General features: G+C 40.3%; 2 protein-coding genes across 2 annotated transcripts; one reads left to right on the top strand and one right to left on the bottom strand.

Moving 5' to 3' along the window:
- Positions 1 to 703: 703 nt before the first annotated feature.
- LOC110539546 (olfactory receptor 8B12-like) lies at positions 704 to 2403 on the bottom strand. The gene is made up of 2 exons (XM_060371854.1): positions 2333 to 2403; positions 704 to 1654 (listed from the first exon to the last, which is right to left on the bottom strand). Exon 2 carries the CDS (start codon positions 1634 to 1636, stop codon positions 704 to 706), a length of 933 nt encoding a protein of 310 aa, XP_060227837.1. The 5' UTR covers positions 1637 to 1654; positions 2333 to 2403.
- A 15455-nt stretch (positions 2404 to 17858) lies between these two features.
- Positions 17859 to 18950, top strand: LOC110539545 (olfactory receptor 8A1). Its single transcript, XM_021626401.2, has one exon. The coding sequence runs from the start codon at positions 17945 to 17947 to the stop codon at positions 18872 to 18874; it is 930 nt and encodes a 309-aa protein (XP_021482076.1). The 5' UTR covers positions 17859 to 17944; the 3' UTR covers positions 18875 to 18950.
- Positions 18951 to 20418: the final 1468 nt, after the last annotated feature.

Below are 20418 nucleotides of genomic sequence, written 5' to 3'. Positions count from 1 at the left end.
TTACTCAATATTTGTAAGTTACAGAAAAACAGTTTATGAATGAAAGAGAAAGTAACTGTTAATTACATTTTTGTGCATTTTCAATCGACAGGTACAATTTCTCATTTAAAAAAAAAACTGTTTCTGACATGAACTCAGTGGCCTTTGATCACCTCCCTCTGAAAGGGGAGCAGACTTACAAGGCCACAGAGGAGGACAATGAAGCGAGTCCTGATCAGACTTGATAAGCTAGGGTCAGATGGAAGGGGAGGAGGACCTCCCCTATCAGTAGACTGGGGAAAGGGCATTGAAGAAAAAGAGAGAGGGAGGGCAGGATTGAGAGGGGACGAGGTAGGGGGACACAGATGGGATACAAAGTGAATAAATTGTAATGAATAAAATATAAAAAATTTAAAAAGGAAAAAATATTGGAAGAGTTTAGGCAGTGTCAGGAGGTACACTGTTAAAGTCCTGTTCAAATGTAAGGATTTGAAACCTTGTTTCTGGGATTACTGGGGCATGGTGGTAGAACAATTACCTATCCATGAAGACCTGGCTTCACCCCTTACTGCCATAAACTCTTCTTGTACAAGAAGAGAAAAAATAACTAGACCTTGAACCCCTCCTTGCAACCTTGCATCTCCTTCCCCAAGCACAGCTCTTTCCACATGAATACTGCTCACTGACCAGGCCTCCCACTTCAGCTCATGATACTGCTCCTCTGTTAAGAAAATATTCTCCTGCCCACGGTTTTCCTTAAGGCAACTTTGACATCCTTATTTCTCAAACTATAGATCAGAGGATTCAACATGGGCACCACAACTGTATAGAACAAAGAAGACATTTTTCCTTGATCTAGTGGCAAAGTGGAAGGTGGCTTGAGGTACATGAAAGCCCCAGAACCAAAGAAAAGACAAACCACAATAATGTGGGAGCTGCAGGTGCTGAAGGCCTTGGACCTGCCCTCTGTGGAATGCATGTGAAGAATGCTAGAGAGGATGAGGGCATAAGAGATGAAGATGGCGATGATGGGCACACCAATATCAAAGGCCACAACAATGAATACCACCAGCTCATTTGTGAAGGTGTTGTTGCAGGACAGCTCAAGAAGAGGTAGGATGTCACACATGAAGTGATTGACAAGGTTGTCAGCACAGAAGGTCAGACTCATTATGTTTCCTGTGTGGGCCATGCCTCCAGAAAAGCCCATCACGTAGACTCCCAGTAGAAGGAGCAAACACACCTGGGGAGACATGGTGACTGTGTACATCAGTGGCTTGCAGATGGCAACATAACGGTCATACGCCATGGCTGACAGGATGAAGGACTCGGAGACAACAAAGAAACAGAAGAAAAATAGCTGTGTCATGCAGCCTGGGTGAGAGATGATGTTCTTTGTTGAGATAAAACTCATCAGCATTTTGGGGATGATGGTGGATAAATAAAAGAAATCTACTAAGGAAAGATTGAAGAGAAATAAGTACATGGGAGTGTGCAAGTGAGAGTTCAGCCCTATCAGGGAGATCAAACCCAGGTTCCCCACCATGGCAACCAAGTAGAAACCTAGAAACAGGAAGAAGAGGGGCATGCGGAGTCCCGGCTGGTCTGTCAGGCCTGAGAGGATGAACTCTGTCACAGAGGAATTCTTGGCAGTCATTCTTCTCCAGAGGGAGGTCTGAGGAAGAGAAGAGGACCAGTGGACACAAAGAAACATGACCAGCGTCCTCACAAACCTATCCTATCAGAGAGAGAGAGAGAGAAGAGAGAGTGAGAGAGCACTGAACTCTGGCAGGAAGGTTTTCACCATTTGCCCAAGCTGGCAATAAACTGTCAAGTGACTTTATTTTCCAGATCACAGCAAAAGGCTACAATTTGCCTCCAGGATGAGAGCAGGACATGCCCCAAAAGAGAGATATTGAACATAGTGGGTATTTTTTAGACTGTAAAGTCAATCCGTTTGTTATGTCTTCCCTGATCCTGCCTCTATGCAAGATGCTCTTCCCTAGAGTGAGTCCTGACAGTCAGAAGCCACCAAAGCTGTGACAGTGTCTCTCATTCTGCACCATAAAAAAAAAAGTGAGGTCAGGCTTCTCACAATCTCTTAGCTCAGCTGCATGAAGGGTGAATAAAAACAATATAAGATAACACTTATTTGGGGGTTACTGTGAGAGACTATAAGAAAATATGACCATACTGTTATCCTCCCTTTACAGATTGGACAAATGAGACTGTGAAATACCCAAAATCCCAAACCCACCAGACTTCAGGCAGAAGGTGAGCTCCAGCACTCCTACCTACAGCCTATAGTGATAACCTAAGTTTCATGACTGATGAGGCTCAAAGAGGCACATACCTTCCTTTACTTGAAGCAGGGATGTTCTGCCTACTGTATCTCCTCTTCAGTGTTCTGGGGAAGAGAAAGACCTGGTGAATAGAAGACAACAGCTTGAGGTAGGGACCTTTGCCTTTCCCAGGCCAAAGCCCAGGATCTCAGATTTATCTTATAATTCTCTCTGTAGTGAAACCTTGACTTAATAACTATTCATTTATCCAATGATCCTTCCAGCTTCCAGAGAGAAGGCAGCTCCTGTCCTACCTATCCTGTGGTAACAGGAGAATAAACAGACATTCGGGTTCACAATCTCAGTAGCCTGATTATGAAGACAAAGGCTCCCTCAGGATCATCTCCTCAGAGTCACCTTCCCAAAGGAAGCAAAAATGTTTGTTTCCTGTAGAATTGATAATCTGGCTTTCCAAAGCATTTTTTTTCTTTCAGCTAATGGGTAACCAATAATGTTCAAGGGAAAAAAACATTATGAAAGCAACAACAATTAATACTTATTAAGTGCCTTATAATGTGCTTAATACTGTATCCTTAAACTGACTATTCACTGACAAGATCCAAAATGTTGAAAAACATATCTGTTTTTATAGTCATGTATTTAGGAATATGTATACATATGCATGTGTAGAACAGTTAATGGAAAGATCTATAAAATTTGAGCAAGGAAGAGCATATGGGAGACTTTAGAGGAAGAAAAATAAAGTGGGAAATGATATGACTTTATTATAATCTCAAAATAATAAAAAAATAAGTTGTTTAGAAATATCTATTCTTTCCTTATCACAGCTCTTTCTTCTGTAACTAAAGTCTGGACCTCTGCAGAGAGATGGTGTGTTTCAAAGCCCACAGTCATATCTGAGTCTGCCCAATTCTAAGTTCTTCTCCTAACCATTAGAGCAACTTCCCCATAAGACCCACTAAAACCCCCATAAGACAATGTCTTAAAAACGACAAATAATGTCTAATAATTTTGATAGAAGTGAATACAGTTGAAAATTTTTTTTCAGGGATGTTATACTTTAGCATAATGAAAGATTTCTTTAGATTTCAGTTCATTCCAGAAATCAATATTAATTAGTCAGCAACCAACAAGAATCCTTATTCTCCTCCCTGCTGTCACCTAAGTAAGTTTAATGAGGAAAAAAAAACCACTCAGGATAGCAGAACTGCTCTCCATCACTTCCCAAGCAGCCTTTCTCTAAGTTACTAACTAGTCAAATTCCCTTGTCTGTCTCTGACTTTCACCACTCTCTTTGAGCACCTCTGCCAACTGCCTCTCCAGCTTTTCTTTGTCTTTTTTGTCTTCTATTCACAACCCCCACCTCTGTCTTCACCATCTTTTGTCTATTCTCTGTCTCCTTAAACATCAAAGCTGAGACCTGGAGGACCTGGAAAAGTTATCTTTGCCTCTGTTTTTCAAACCTGGTTGCTCACTACAAACACCTAGAGGAAGTCTCTGAAAGAACGTCTGAGCCAACAATCAGAATCTCTGGGTATGAGCATGGCCAAAGTATCTTTCAAATAATTCTAAATATTTTCAGTACCAACAATTTAGGGATTCACACAATTGTAAGCTACTCTCATCTCATGAAGACCGTGTGCAGGTCATAGAAAGGAAGATGACTGTGTGAGGTAACAGATTACTTTAAGTCTCTCTGCTTTTTATCTCTTTTTTTCTCCATGAACCAACATGAACTTTAGTTTGACTGGAATGCAAAGTAAAAGTAATAAAAATTCACAGCATGGTTTAAAAATCAGACATTAGATGACATGCAAGCTGGCATAGCACCTTCTCTGAGCACAGGCAATGTAAAAGCAGCAACAAAACATAACAACTATTTGCAAACTTTGAACAGCAGACAATGTAAGAATGAAACTGTTGGCAAAGGTATAAAAAAAAAAAGGCAACCATTGTGGCCACCCCAACTTTTTTCTTAGTGGAAATTTCCAAAACATCCTTAGTAAAGTCTATATCCTAAACAGATGGCAGGAATGCCCATTAGGGAAATAAAAAAGGCCAGAGTTGAAGGATGCTAAGACAGTTTGTCAGTTTGTAGAATAAACAAAGAACTGTAAAAATTAGACACATAGAACACTAAGACTTCCAATCAATAAATGTATAAGTAAATTGAACATCGTTCTCAAAAGAAGAACCACAAATGGTCAATAAATATATTCTAGCACATTTGCTCATGGTGTGCGCACACACGCACACACACACGCACACACACACACACACACACACACACACACACACATTACGCACATGCCAGCACAGCCAAAATGTGGAGGGAAGAGGACGGCTTTGAGCAGCTGGTCTCTCCATCTACCATGTGGATCACAGTGATTGAACTGTGGTTATCAAACTTGGTAGATCATCTCTGCCTGCTGGAACATCCTCCTGGCCCAGTCAACAAATATTGTAAAGACTTTGAACATTCTTATCCATCAGGGAAATTCAAATAAAACTACTTTGAGATTCCATCTTGCCCTAGTCAGGATGGCTATCATCAAAAAACAAAAGACAGTAAATAGGGGTGAAGATAAGAAAGAAGTAGCCCTGTTTAGTGCTGGTGGGATGGAAACTGGTGCACCCCCTATGGAAATTACTGTGGAGACCTCAAAAACCTAAAGGTAGGAACTACCATGTGACACAGATGTGCCACTCCTGGGCATATGCTGTGGTGGCTTGAATAAGAAATGGACTATTGTCTCATAGATTTCAATGTTTGGTTACCAGGGAGTGGCACTATTTCAAAGGGTTAGGAGGTGTGGCCTTGTTGGAGGAAGTGTGTCCCTAAAGGTGGGCTTTGAGATTTCAAAGCCAGGCCAAAGGCTTCCTGCTACCTCTGTGCAGTCTGAATTGTCTGCCTGAATTCTGCTTTGCTCCCTACCATGAGGATAATGGACTAAACCTCTGAAACTGTAAACCAGGCTAATTAAATGCTTTCTTTTGTAAGAGTTGTCACGGTCATTGTATCTCTTCACAGCAATAGAACACTGATTAAGACATATGACCAAAGGACTCTACATTCTACTGCAAAGATACTTGCATATCTATGTTCATTGATGCTCTATTTACAATAGCAAGAAAATACTAGAACCCTCTTCGATGTCCATTAATAGGTAATGAAACTGTGATACAAATACACAATGTAATTGTATTCATACATAAAGAAAAGCAAAATTTTCAGAAGAAAATAGATAAATCTGGAGATTATCATATTATGTAAATTGGAAGTCTTAGTGTTCATATTATGTAGACTTAGAAAGATAAAGAATTATCTTCATGTTGTTTTTTTATATGCAGATCCTAGCTTCAATGCTTTGTGTGTGTGTCTGGGTGTGTGTCTGTGTCTGTGTGTGTCTGTGTCTGTGTCTGTGTCTGTGTCTGTGTCTGTGTCTGTGTCTGTGTCTGTGTCTGTGTCTGTGTCTGTGTCTGTGAGTGGGTATGAGTGTAGCTATAGGTCATGAAGCTAGAAAGAGGGCCATGAGGGGAAAAGACGGTGTTGATGTGGTACAGGTCAATAGATACATGTGACGACATGAAAAAGAAGTTTTTGGGGTAAAAAAGGACAGAGAAAAGCAGGGGAATAGGGAAATGTGCTAAAGGAAAGCAGCAAAAACAAATTTGAAAATGTCACAATGAAGCCTAGTGTTTGTGTGCTAGCTTTTGAAAAAATATTTTTAAAAGAAGATAATTCTTCAACCTTTCCTATATATCTAAGTGAGCATAATCACTAAAAAGGAACTACACCATTGTGTCAATAAGGCGAACACTTGTCAGCTTGCCTAGAACAGTCAAGTTTATGACTATAATTCTAACAAAATTATAGTAGTCATGGTAAATCATAAATTATAATGTTCCTAAGCATTCAGAATGTGAACTTCAGTACAAATCTTGGCTTTACCCATTACTAAATGTGTGACCTTAGTAGGTGTTCAACCTCTCTCTGAACTTCAATCTCTAATCTTAAAACTAATAATAATCATATTTCAAAGGGTGAATAAATGGTGCTGATTATAGCACTTAAAAGACGAAAAGAATTGATTAAATAATATTAGCGATCAGAACTGTCTTTCTTAATTGCAATGATGTTTTATATAGATAGCAGTGTCAGAACAGGCTGAAAGAGAGGAAAGGGCAGACAGGGAGAACAGCCAGAAGACTTTCCAGAGCAGTAAATGCAAGAAGAGGTGAATGGTGCAGGAGACACAGTAATGGAGCAGTTGATCCATATTGATGTCCTGCTGGTAAAGAGACAGATTGATGGCAAAAGCACAAATCAGATTTGACTGAAGTTTGAGGCCCAGAAAAGTAGAAATATGACATAAATCAGAAATACGGTTGAAGAGGGCAATTAACGAAATTTTAGATAAGACCATAAAGTGCCTCCATAACATCGAAAAGGCAAAGATCAGAAAGAAAATGGCAATGTAAGGTTAGACCATAATAGAGAAGAAAGAAATGCATATTTAAGGAGTTTTGGTGTTTTTGTTTTTGTTGTTGTTGTTGTTGTTGTTGTTGTTGTTGAGACAAGCTTTCTCTGTTATTGGTTGTCCTGGACTTGCTTTGTAGACCAAGCTAGCCTTGAACTAACAGCGATCCACCTGCCTCTGCCTACCAGAGTGCTGGGATTGCAGGCATGCACCACTGTGCCCAGTGCATTTTTAAGAATTATCAACAAAAAACTAATTCAAGTGTCCTTCCCCATCTCTTTTGATTAATTTTGGTTGAATGTCTATTTTATCAGATATTAGAACAGCTACTCCTGCTTGTTTCTTGCATCTGTTTGCTTGGAAAGCCGTCTTCGATCCCTTTACCCTCAGGTAATGTCTATCTTTGTGACTTAGGTGTGTTTCTTGTATACAACAGATTGCTGGGTTTTGTTTATGCATCCATTCTGTTAGTCTGTGTCTTTTTATTGGAGAATTAAGTCCATTGATGTTGAGAGAGATTAATGACCAGTGGCTGTTAGATCCTTTGATTTTGATGTTGGCTGTGGTCATACAGTTGTGTGCTTGGTTGCTTTTTGTTTTACTGTAGTGGGATTATTTATTTCCTGTGTTTTCTTGAATGTAGCTAGTTTTCTTGGGTTGTATTTTCCCCTTCCAGTGTCTTCTGTAATGCTGGATTTGTTTGTAGGTATTGTTGAAATTCGTTTTTGTCATTGAATATCTTGTTTTCTCCATCTATGAGGACTGAGAGTTTTGCTGGGTACAGTATCCTGGGCTGACATCTGTGTTCTCTTAGGGTCTGCATGATATCCGTCCAGGCCCTTCTGGCTTTCATAGTCTCTGTTGAAAAGTCAGGTGTGATTCTAATGGGTTTGCCATTATATGTTACTTGACCTTTTTCTCTTGCAGCTTTTAGTATTTTTTCTTTGTTCTGTATACTTACGGTTTTGATTATTATTTCTTTTCTGGTCTAATTTATTGGGTGTTCTATAGGCCTCTTGTATTCTTATTGGCCTCTCCTTTAAGTTGGGGAAATTTTCTTCAATGATTTTGTTGAAAATATTTTCTGGGCCTTGGTGTAGGGAATCTTCTTTTTCCTCTATTCCTATTATTCTTAGGTTTTGTCTTTTTATGTTGTCTTGAATTTCTTGGATGGTCTGTGTCAGGAATTTTTTAGATTTAACATTTTCTTTGACTGATACATCTATTTCTTCCATTGTATCTTCCACACCTGAAATTCTTTCTTCCATTTCTTGTAGCCTATTGGTTATGCTAACCTCTGTAGTTCCTGCTTTCTTCCCTAAGTTCTTTCTCTCCACAATTTCTTCCATTTGTGTTTTTTTTTTTAATTTTTCCAATTCTATCTTCAGGTCTTGAGCTATTTTGTTGTTTTCCTTCACCTGTCTGACTGTATTTTCATGTTTTTCCGTCAATTCCTTCAGCTGTGTGTTTGAGCAATCCACTGTTTCTTTTATTTCATTCAGTGATTTAAGCATTTCCTCTCTAAAGGTCACAAACTGTTTGGCTGCAGCTTCCTCTATTTCTTTTCGTATTTTATTTGTTTCCTCTGTTATCTTCAAAAAAAAATAAGTGGACATTACCTATAAAGTGTAGGATAACCATGCTATCCATAGACCCAAAGAAGCTCAGTGAAAAGGAAAGCCCATGGGAGGACCCTTGAAACTCAGTCAGAAGGGAAAATAAAATAGAAGTAGATGGAGGGATGGAACTGGGCAGGAGACAGAGTAGGGAGGGAGACTGGGGTGGAGATCAGAGGCAGGAAGGACAGAGATGGGGGAATGGAGAAGAGAACAGAACTTGGTGGGGTATATATGGGATTGATGACACTCCCTGGAGTCTATGGGGTTGACTGTAGCTGAGAGTGAGTGACTCCTAGCAGTGAGTGTCATGGAGCCAGTAGCTGCTAATTGCTCTAGCCAAGTAGAATTTCTAAAGGAGGGAGTTTCTATCAAAACTTCTACTCAACATTCCCATGCCCACAAAAAGTGTGGAGACAAATATGGGCAGAGATTGAAGAAAGGCTAACCAATGACTAGCCAAACTTGAGACCCACCCCATGGGAAAGGGGCAACAAATGACACTATTAATAATACTCTGTTATGATTGCAGATAGGAGCCTAGCATAACTGTTTTCTGAGAGGCCTTATCCAGCAGCTTGTGGAAACAGATGCATAGATCCACAACCAAACAATAGGTGGAGCTCAGAAAGTCTTGTAGAAGAGTGGAAGGAAGGATTGATGGAGCAAGAGGGGAGAGGTAGAAAAAGAAAAAAAAACTAATTCAAAAGGCAGAGCAATAATAACTTGCTGTAAACATATGTCTTTAAAGAGGCAGCAATTGAAATTCAGGGGTTAAGGGCCCTTGCCAGGCCACCGAGAAAGAGGATCCAGGCAGTCCTGAAGAGACTTAACAAGCTATGGTCAGATGGCAATAGGAGAGAACTCCCCTTTCAGTGGAGTAAGGGAAGTGGATGAGGAGAAGAAGGAAGGAGGTTAGGACCAGGGGAGGTTGAGGGAGGGGGCTTCAATCAGGATATATAATAAATAGTGAAGAAAAAAATTAAATTTAAAAAAGAAAAATTTTAGCCTCGCATCCTGAGCGTATCATTTTAGCTTTTTATGGTATCCAACCATGCTTGGGGAGAATGTCCTGCTTCAATGGCTGTAAAGGCCTGAATGATCATGGCTGCATCACATTGTTGTGAGACTCTAATCTTGCATATATACCACAGGCAAACCAAGGAGACCAACACCAGAAGGCCTGCTAACACTCCCATGCCCGCCCATTCCTTCAGATGATTCATGGCTGCAGCAATCCATGTTGATAATCCTGTGGCTAGTCCTGCGTCCACTCCGGTAGAATTTACTGTGACAATGGCCACTCTCAGCTGCTCCATCGTAGTATCGAATTCTCCAGTCCAATTACCTAAAATATAGCTCGACAATTGTTTAGACAGATTTGCATCGCAGGAAAAATTCTCATGTTGTATGCTAGTGACACAAAGTCCAGCATACAGGGTCAGCCGCTTTCGACCCAGAGAAGAGCATGTCTGATTGCATGCGGGTTGATGCCCCAGGTCCCGCCTCTGAGAAAAAGGTATCGGACTGGTCTGATGCTCTTTGGGTGGATGACACCTAAATGAACATCAGTACAAAGTCCCAATTTATTTCTAATATCAGAGATCAGACCTCTACTCTTGCCTGATGCGTCTAAAACAAAAAGGGGCAACTGTAGAGAGCTGCGGAATGCTATGCCTTAAAGATGGAGCTGGTTTCCGCCTTCCACCTTCCCGATGGTGAGTGCTCTCTGTCACGAACAACTCCACATTTGGCTAAGGCCGAGGATCTGGCTTGCTTCCATGTATGTGGACCTATCTGCATTGCCCCCGTGGCACGCCTGGGTTGGCTACCCAGAGGCTATTTAAGCTGTGGGCTGGCTTTCCCCGGGGTCTGAGGATTGTTCAATGTTCCTGAATAAACTGCATTGAAAAAAAAAAAAGAAAAATTTTAAAAAGAGAACAAAATCAATAAACTATGTCACTGTTTGTATCCTGGGCATGACAATGTGTACTATCACTTTGCAAGATGGTAAATTCAGTAAAACGGCAAAGAAGGTCCAACATGAGATCTCCCTGTATTGTTTAGCATAGCTATAGGTAATCTGTAATTATCATCAAATAAAGACTTCAAGTTAAAACTGCAATATGAATATCTTCATAGCTCTTATTATCCTGAAAATATTCTTTTTAAATTTGTGTGTGTGTGTGTGTGTCTGTGTCTGTGTGTGTATGTGTGTACGTGCGCACGTACGTGAGCATGTGCACTCTCATGCAAAGTATGGGCACTTGTAATTTCAGGCATCCATAAAGTCCAGAAGAGGGTGCTAGATTCTCTGAAGCTGAAGTCACAGGCAGTTAGGAGCCACCTAACACAGGTGCTAGGAACCAAAATCGGGTCCTTTGGAGGAGCAGTGAGCTCTCTTAACACTTCTCTAGCCCCCACAAATGAACACTGTTACAAGTCTACTTTCCAATTTCATCCATTCTACAATCAGTCTACAGGTAAATCAGCAGGCAAGAAAGGATTGACCATCTTTACAAGTTCAGCATTCTTTTACTAAAAATATCCAGGTTTTCTCTGAGGTGTTTTTTTTTAACCCTTTTAAAGTGATTGTTTCAAAGCTAGCTGATGCTGCACCACGCATGATGAATTAATAGCAATGTGCACCAAACCTCATGGCAGTAACTGTAGGTGATGTTGCTGTAGTGACCGGGGTAGCTATAAACGATGATGGTGCTATTGTAATGGTGGTGATAATCACAGTGCTGAAATCAGTCTTGGAAGTAAACTAGTCCAATACTTGCACTACATTCTAAGTTTCCATCTAGATACCTCTACCTCAGAGAGGGAAATTAGCACTACAGGAGTGGGGAATCACAGAGCAGGAACAAGCCGAGACTAATTGTTCCTGTAGAGAGCACACAGCCCCCACGTGACTCCTCCCAGGAGGTGTTCTGTATCTTACCTAAGTAAATAGGACTCTGGCTCCACAATCATGATGATTCCTTTTTCCTAGCAGTGCCAGGTCCTTTGAGTAAACGAAGCCCTGGATATAAATCTATATAAACTATCTGTTTTTTGCATTCGCTAATTGCTGAGATCAAAGGCACCCCTTAAAGTTTCCAGGGGACTGGTTGTCACTTCCCTTCCACAAAGGTAATTCATCTCACACTTGAATAACTTTTAAGAAAAAAACTTTCTCCAGTAACCTCTTTGTATATATATATATATATATATATATATATATATATATATATATATAATATGTTTCCAATTATATGTTTGTTTCTCTTCTTCTCCAAGTAGCTTGTTCCATGTGATATGTGTTTTCAACAACAACAATCCTGAGCCTCTGCGGGCTTGGTAAATCTAGAGGTCACAGTAGTGATAATGCACAGAAAACATATGGCATGTGATTGTGTTTTTATATAATTGAAAGGCTACAGAAGCGAGATTTTTTTTTTAATACAGGCTCTGCAAGCTCTCCTATTCAAGAGTTCTCTCATTTTCACAGCACTCAATGATGTCCACTCTGACCTTCATAGATCCAAACAGTCTAATCCAGGAGAATTGTTGTTCATGTTAGATTTTGTATATTTCGTATTGCTTCTAGAAACAAAGATTAATTCAAGGGAGCTTTGTAGAATTTCCTTAATCTTTTGTATTCAGAAAATAATTGATGTTTAATAATAAATGAAATATTTAAAACATAATAGATGCTTCACATACTTATAAATACAAAGCTAAATTCACTACCAGTAGTAATTTAACATAAAAACTTATTTCCAGTCTTCAGGCCACAATCTAAGGAGTTTAAGACTTGTTCTTATATCTGAAACTACCAGAATAAAGGAATCAAATTACATTTTAAGTCTGCATTACACTCTAAGTTTCTTTAGAAATGTTTTAAATCTTATGCAAAGGTTTACAATTTGTTTTTATTTACACACAGGTTACATAGACTTGACACATTAATAATAAACTTGGAGTCACTAATAATGCACAGTGTCTAATTAAGAAAAGAAAAAAAAATCAAAGCACTTCCCCTTGGTGTCATTTAACCAAAAGGGTGCCCAGACTGGAATTCTCTACCTTGTCTTCTGCCATTTCTGTACATTGTAGGAGTCTGAGTCTATGCCTACCTGAAGGCTTTCTCATGAAACTGCCTCGTGTGTATGTGTCTGTTTCTGTCACTAACAAAAGGCTTGCTCTCTCTTTTACTGACCAGCTCAGAAAGCAGCATATGGAGAAGGAATGAGGTATACTTTATAGAAATCTTTAACAGGGCTTATAAGAGATTATATCACTGACTCCAGCTGACCCGAGTGGACCAAGATAACAAACATTATTTTTGTCAAGTAAAATACAAGTGTTCTGTTCAACATTTGTGATAGATGTTCATCTTATAAAACTGATTTCAGCGTATTTTCTTTTTCCAGCAAATGATTATCATAACATATGTACAAACACACATGCATTGCTCTTGGGTCAGGGGCATGAAACAGTAATAACTTAAGATCATACCTAACACCAAATGAACTCCATGTTCTTAGAGGTTTTTTGGGGGGAGGGCTTTTGTTTCATTTTGTTTGAGCATTTTTTGTCTTATTTGGGGTTGTTTCTCTTGATCGTTGGGCTTTGGTAGTTTCTGTTTGGTTTCGGTTAGCTGTTTTTTGAGAGAGAAAGAGAGCATGATGTTGGGAAGGTAAGGAGGTAGGGAGGTTCTGTGAAGAGTTGGGGAAGGAAAAAAGCATGATCATAATATATTGTATGAAATAAAAATTCTAAACAAAAGAAAAGATTGCAGCTATGCATTAGCTTGGGCTGTAAAACTTGATTACATGGAGGCAAGTAAGGGTGATTGCTGCATTGTTCTCTTAGCAGATTAAACAAACAGGCTGAGTATACAGTACAATAGCAATCTTAAGTGACATTAAGTTGTATTATTAACTCTGGCTGTGGGGTCATACAACAGTTACAATCTCTTAGAATGTAAAAAATATTTTATCTTAATGCAATGCCATGTAATGCTAATATACAAAATATTACTAATATATTTTAAATAAGAAATTATGTTCACATTCATATTTTGTAGATTTTTTCCTTTTTTGATATTTTTCTTTGTTGTTTTGTTGTTGCTCATCTGAATCTATAATAAGTTCAATGCATATATAGTGCCTTTGATTTTTAAGAGCACAATGAATTTTTCAATATACTTCATGTAGCTCCAAAATTTCATAAATTCATTTTAAGAAATGATGGAGTGATTCACAAAGAGAAGCTACAGCAAAATAACATAGTTTAACAAATACAAAACAGGCCAAGAGTCACAGTTCTTTAATTGACTCCTAATTGTGTCTCTTAAGACCTGGGTAGCTTCAGATAACATATAACTTTGGGGGTTTCGATTTTCTAAGAAATTACAAACTGTTACCCAGCATTCCTCTTTTTCTATGTACATCCTAAGTTGTGAAGGACACAATATGCCCAAATCATACATGTCTTAGAGGGCAGGTGTGCATTCCAAGGTTTCACATGAGTGTCAAAGGAAGAAACCAGACAAAGCAAAAGTGAGTTTGATTCCAAGTCTCTATGGCACATCAGTTTTTTCAGAAATCCTCTTCATGCATATTTAACCCAGTACTCTTAGGATGTATAACACTGATCTCTGGTAGAAATGAGCAACCTATCTAACATTTTACTTATTTATTTATTTATTTAAATTTTTATATTAATTAGTTTATTCATTTTGTATCCCAGCTATAGCCCCTTCTCTCATTCCCTCCTAATTCCACCCTCCCTCCCTCTTCTCCTCCCATGCCCCTCTCCAAGTCCACTGATAGGGGAGGTACTCCTTCTCTTCCATCTGACCCTAGATTATTAGGTCTCATCAGGACTGTCTGAATTGTCCTCCTCTGTGGCCTAGCAAGGCTGCTCCCCCCTCAGGGGGAGTTGGTCAAAGAGCCAGCCACTGAGTTCATGTCAGAGACAATTCCTGCTCTCCTTACTAGAATACCCACTTGGATAATGAGCTGCCATGGGCTACATCTAAGCAAGGGTTCTAGGTTATATCCATGCATGGTCCTTGGTTGGAGTATAAGTCTCAGAAAAGACCTCAGTGCCCAGATATTGTGGTTCTAGCTAACAGTTTTTAAATTTTTTGTTTCAATAAAAATAAAATATTTTTTTATTTATTCATTTTACATCCCAGTCGTAGCACCCTCCCTCCTCTCCTCCAGGTCCCACCCTTCCTCCTGTTTTCCCTATTCCCCCTTCCCTGCTTCTCAGAGAAGGGTAGCCCCTTCTACTCACCTACCCCAGCATATCAAGTCTCATCAGGACTGAGCGCATCCTCTTCCCCTGTGGTCTGGGAGATAGCCCCACCAGGGGAAAGGGATTGAAAAGCAGGCATCAGAATTCATGTCAGAGTCAACTCACATCCCCCTTTCTAGGGAATGCATATGAGGATCAAGCTGCCCATTGGCTATATCTGTGTAGGGGGCCTACGTCTAGTCCATGCATGATCCTTGGTGTTTCAGTCTCCACAGGCTCCCTGGGCCTTGGTTAGTTGACTCTGTTGGTCTTCCTGTGAAGCGCCTGTCCTCTCTGTGTCCTTCTATCCTTTCCCCCAGTCTTCCATAAAACTCTCTGTGCTCCAAACTCAATGTTTGGTTATGGGTCTCTGTATCTGTTTCTGTCAAATGATAGGTTGAGCCACTCAGAGGACATCTATGCTAGGCTCCAGTCTGCAAACAAAGCAGAGTGTTGTTAATCATGTCAGGGTTGGCTCTCTCCCATGGGGAGAGTCTCAGGTTGGACCAGTCATTGGTTGGACATTCCCTCAATCTCTGCTTTATTTTTGTTGATATTTCTGTGAGTGGGTTGTGTTCCCCACCTCCACTAATAATTGTGTCTAGTTGAGGGTGGTCTCTTCAGTCTCCATGATCCCTGTAACTAGGAGTCTCAGCTAAAGTCACCTGCATGTTCTCCAAGGAGCCCACCCTGTCGTAGGTCTCCAGCTGGTCGCAGAGCAGTCCCCTCCTAAGGTTTCTCTTCCCTCACCCCTGCTCTCCCCAAGTCTGATATTTATCAACCTTCATTTCTCTCTATGCTTCCTCTCTTACTGTGTTCCCACTCTTCAACCACTTCCGCTGTCTATTCCATTTTCACTTGAGTTGGAATTAAGCATCCTCCCTTGGGTCCTCCTTGTTACTTACCTTCTTTGGGTCTGTGAATTGTAGTCTGGTTATCCTGTACTATATGGCTAAAAGGCACTTATAAGTGAGTACATACCATGTGTATCTTTCTGAGTCCAGGTTACCTCACTCAGGATGATCTTTCCTAGTTCCACCTACTTGCTTGCAAATTTCATGACTTTGTTTTTTTAAATAGCTGAGTGGTATTCCATTGTGTAAATGTACCACAATTTCTTTATCCATTCTTTGGTTGAGAGACACCTGGTTGTTTTCAATTCTGGCTACCACAAATAAAGCTGCTGTAAATATAGTTGAGCAAATATCTTTGTTGTATGGCAGAGAATCTTTTGGGCATATACCCATGAGTGGTATAGCTGGGTCTAAGGTAGAGCTAGTCCCAATTTTCTGAGATAGTGCCAGACTGATTTCCAGAGTGGTTGTACAAGTTTGCACTCCCACCAACAATAGAGGAGTGTTACCTTTTCTCCACATCCTCACCAGCATCTGCTGTCATTTGTATTTTTGATCTTTGCCATTCTGATAGATGTAAGATGGAATCTCAGAGTCATTTTGATATGTTTCCCTGATGACTAAGGACATTGAGCATTTATTTAGATGCTTCTTGGCCATTTGATATTCCTCTGTTGAGAATTCTCTGTTTAGCTAACTTTTAAATTTTTTTTCATCAATTACACTTTATTCATTCTGCATCCCCCCATAAGCCCCTCCCTCCTCCCCTCCCAATCCCACCCTCCCTCCTCTCTCTGCTTGCATGCCACTCCCCAAGTCCACTAATAGGGGAGGTTCTCCTCTCCTTTCTGATCTTAGTCTGTCAGTTCACATCAAAAGTGGCTGTATTGTCCTCTACTATGGCCTGGTAAGGCTGCTCCCCCCCCCCAGAGGGAGGTGATCAAAGAGCAGGCCAATCAGATTATGTCAGAGGAGTCCCTCTTCACATTACTATGTAACCCAATTGGACTCTGAACTGCCCTGGGCTACATCTGTGCAGGGGTTCTGGGTTATCTCCATGAATAGTCCTTGGTTGGAGTATGAGTCTCTTGGAAGTTCCCTGTGTTCAAATTTTCTTGTTCTGTTGCTCTCCTTGTGGAGACCCTGTCCTCTCCAGCTCTTACTATTTCCCAGTTCTTACCTAAAATTCCGTTCACCTGCAAGAAAGGTTAGTTGTGGAATTATGTATCTAGCAACAATGATAGATGCTCAGTATTTGCCACTGAAACATGAGAAGGCCATGTTTTGATATTAATCTCTAAAACTAGTAATAACCGTATTTACCTGTGGAGCACTTCCTGAAGAGAATATATGCCCCGAATATCTGAATAGAATCCAGTCAATAGTGCTTTCTAAACTCTCCAGATGGTTACACAATGCAGGTGGCACTGGGAACTGAAGTACCTGGGACCACACGGCCTTAGGACCTGAAGCCTTTTGAATCACTGAGACTACTAGATGCCAATTCCTATTTTCATAGAAAGATTGCATTTGAATGAGATTTTGATTGTTTATTTGTCTTATGAAATAGAGTCTTACTCTATACTCCAGACTATACAAACTATTAGCAATTCTCCTGTTTCCACCTCCTGGATGCTGGGACTCTAAGTGTGAGCCACTCTGCTCAACTTTTGAATGAGGACTTTTAAATGTGAGTTGCCCCACGATGTTTCCATAATCAACTTCTAAATTGCTGTTACTGGGTCTTGGATATAGAACTTGACCTGCAACTCAATAAGAGAGTTATAACACTGTGTCATCCTAACAGGGCATGTACTTTAAATATTAGTATGTTCATTAACTATTTAGAAATTGCTTAGACAGGGCTTGAGTGATGTCTCAGCAGCTAAGAACACTTACTGCTTAAGTACATAGGCTCCATTCCCAGGACCAACATAGCTGCTTACAAATGCAACTGCAGTTCCCGGGGATCTGATGCCTCTTTTGACCTCCACAGGTTCCTGCATGCACATGGTACAGGTACATACATACACTCAAGTAAACACATATTCATAATTTTTTTCAAAAGAAATTGCATAGTTATGAACTATGAAACTGCCATGAATTAGCTACAGAGTAGAGAAACATCAACATCCCTAGAGGGGCTGTTGAAATAGATCTTGGACTCAAACATAAACTTTCTGATTTAGTGCCTATGGAGTGAAACCTGATAGTTTGTGTAAGAAACAGCTTCAAGAGCTCCAAAACTCTGGGGCTGGTTCTGACAGCAATCAGTGTGGAGAAGATGCATCTGCCATAACCAGGGCAGCTCAGCTAGTGTCAAACGCAGAAAACCAGCTGCTCCAAGCGGGGCAAGGACAGCCACTCACAGGTTCCTTCTCTCCCACCTCACAGGCTTCCCACCCAGACAGCCCACAATGGCTGCAGAAAACCACTCCACCGTGACAGAGTTCATCCTCGGGGGCCTAACTAACAGGCCAGAGCTCCAGCTGCCCCTCTTCCTCCTCTTCCTGGGGATCTATATGGTCACCATGGTGGGAAACCTGGGCATGATCGCCTTGATTGGACTCAACACGCAACTCCACACCCCCATGTACTTCTTCCTCAGCAACCTGTCCCTCGTGGATCTCTGCTACTCCTCCGTCATTACCCCCAAAATGCTCATGAATTTTGTGTCCCAAAGAAACCTCATCTCCTACGTGGGGTGCATGTCTCAGCTCTACTTCTTCCTTGTTTTCGTCATTGCTGAGTGTTACATGCTCACCGTGATGGCCTATGACCGCTACGTGGCCATCTGCCAACCCTTGCTTTACAACATCATCATGTCCCCTGCCCTCTGCTCTGTCCTGGTGGCTTTTGTCTATGCCATGGGACTCATTGGGTCAACGATAGAGACCAGCCTCATGCTGAAGCTACACTACTGTGAGGACCTCATCAGCCACTACTTCTGTGACATCCTCCCCCTCATGAAGCTCTCCTGCTCCAGTACCTATGATGTAGAGATGGCTGTCTTCTTCTTAGCTGGATTCAACATTGTAGTTACAAGCTTAACAGTGCTTGTTTCCTATGCCTTCATCCTGTCCAGCATCCTTCGAATCAGCTCCACTGAGGGCAGGTCCAAAGCCTTCAGCACCTGCAGCTCCCACTTTGCTGCTGTGGGATTGTTCTATGGATCCACCGCATTCATGTACTTAAAGCCTTCCACAGCTAGTTCTCTGGCCCAGGAGAATGTAGCTTCTGTGTTCTATACCACAGTGATCCCCATGCTCAACCCCCTGATCTACAGCCTGAGGAACAAGGAGGTGAAGGCTGCACTGGACAAAACACTGAGGACAAAACTCTTTTGATGTAAATGATGAGCTTTCTCCATGTAAGAGTAAGTAGTTATATACACCTGTATGAACATCTCCGCAAGCCTACCCAACTGTGAAGAGGAAACTATCACTTCCCTCTGTACTTGAGTATGTGTTTCTTCTACTTATTTCCTCCTTTTCTCTGCATCCTACCTTTCATTTCCATTTGTCAGTTTTTAAGGTCATTTTTTTTCCTTCCTTCAGGATTCATTACCTCCTTGCTGAATCCTTTTTTTTTTTAACAGTTATTGTTTTATTGTAACTTAAACTAAACATCAGCATTACAAGTTGAGACTCCTTCGTGGTCTTTTACTATCAATGTGAAAATATTAATTCGTTTCTGACATTTTTCAGATAAGATTACATACAGCTGAGTGATTGATTTTAAAAACAATGAAGAAGTACATAGTCCCTTTCTCATCCGAATACTTCCTATGCTCCCTCCTCCTCTCCTTAGCAACCGTTAAGGTTGCTATGTGCTGAGAGCAGCTGGTGGGCTTTGAAGATATGATTAGGGCTCTGACTTCATGAACAAATTAATCTTGATAGATGCTGATGGCAGAAAGGTACATCAGGGTGTCTGCTAAATATGAAAAAAAAAAAAAAAAAACAACTTCCTAGCAAATACCCCGTGCCAAGCTCAACAGGCTGAGTGTAGGCGAGCAGCTACACTCAAAAGAGTTTTGGGTGCTCTAATAGTGAAATTTAAAAAAATGTAGAATTTTCTAATAGAAAAGTACAGGAATTTGTGAATTCTCCATAAATAAAGTACAAACAGCACCACAGCAACAGTAGGGGAAATGAGCAGAAAGGACACAAAGCCAGGAGAGCCCAGATGCTTTTAGGCAGGGAGTTTATAGGTGTGATTTTAAAATTGTAGTTTCATATAGAACTTAACAACAACAACAAAAATCATCAAGATGAAATCCCATTTAAAATACTTGCAGGAAAGCAGGATGTTCTTTTTACAAGGCACATAAAGCAAGACACAAGAATACATATAAATGACTCCCATAACATTATTTCAGAATGATCTAAAACACATTATGAAACCAATACAACTTAGAAAGGGGCCAGGAAACCTTGTATTAGAAAAATTACAAAGCAAACAATAGAATTCAGGAAATGAACAATAGAATTCAAGAAAATTCAAGTTTAAGTCTGCTTTGGTCAATTCCAATAGGAATTCCTTGGGTCATTGCAATTTGAATGAGCATGGAGTAAAAACACAGCATCTCAAACATTGTGTATTACATCAAAGTCCATTTTGCCCTGCATTTAGCAGATTATAAGAAAATTAATTTTAGCCACAAAGATCAAACAAGAAGTAACAGAGAACAAACAAAACATGTGTGTTAGGGGAAGTAGAAAGTGGAAAGGGGGAAAACAAAAAACTAAAAATGAAATAAACAGATTTTATGGGAAAACAGAAACTGGGCAAAAGATAATGAATTAAAGTAAGAAACTCAGTAAAGAAATCCAAACAATTAGATCAGAACATGTGATGAAAGATAAATTCAACAAATATATATATGTAT

This window comes from Meriones unguiculatus, chromosome 1 (genome assembly GCF_030254825.1).
Source record: "Meriones unguiculatus strain TT.TT164.6M chromosome 1, Bangor_MerUng_6.1, whole genome shotgun sequence".
NCBI lineage: Eukaryota > Metazoa > Chordata > Mammalia > Rodentia > Muridae > Meriones > Meriones unguiculatus.
This window is presented reverse-complemented; position numbering and strand designations above follow the sequence as displayed.

Excerpts from the sequence above, each read along its gene's own strand:
- LOC110539546 (XM_060371854.1), bottom strand. The coding sequence starts at position 1,636 with ATGACTGCCAAGAATTCCTCTGTGACAGAGTTCATCCTCTCAGGCCTG.
- LOC110539545 (XM_021626401.2), top strand. The coding sequence starts at position 17,945 with ATGGCTGCAGAAAACCACTCCACCGTGACAGAGTTCATCCTCGGGGGC.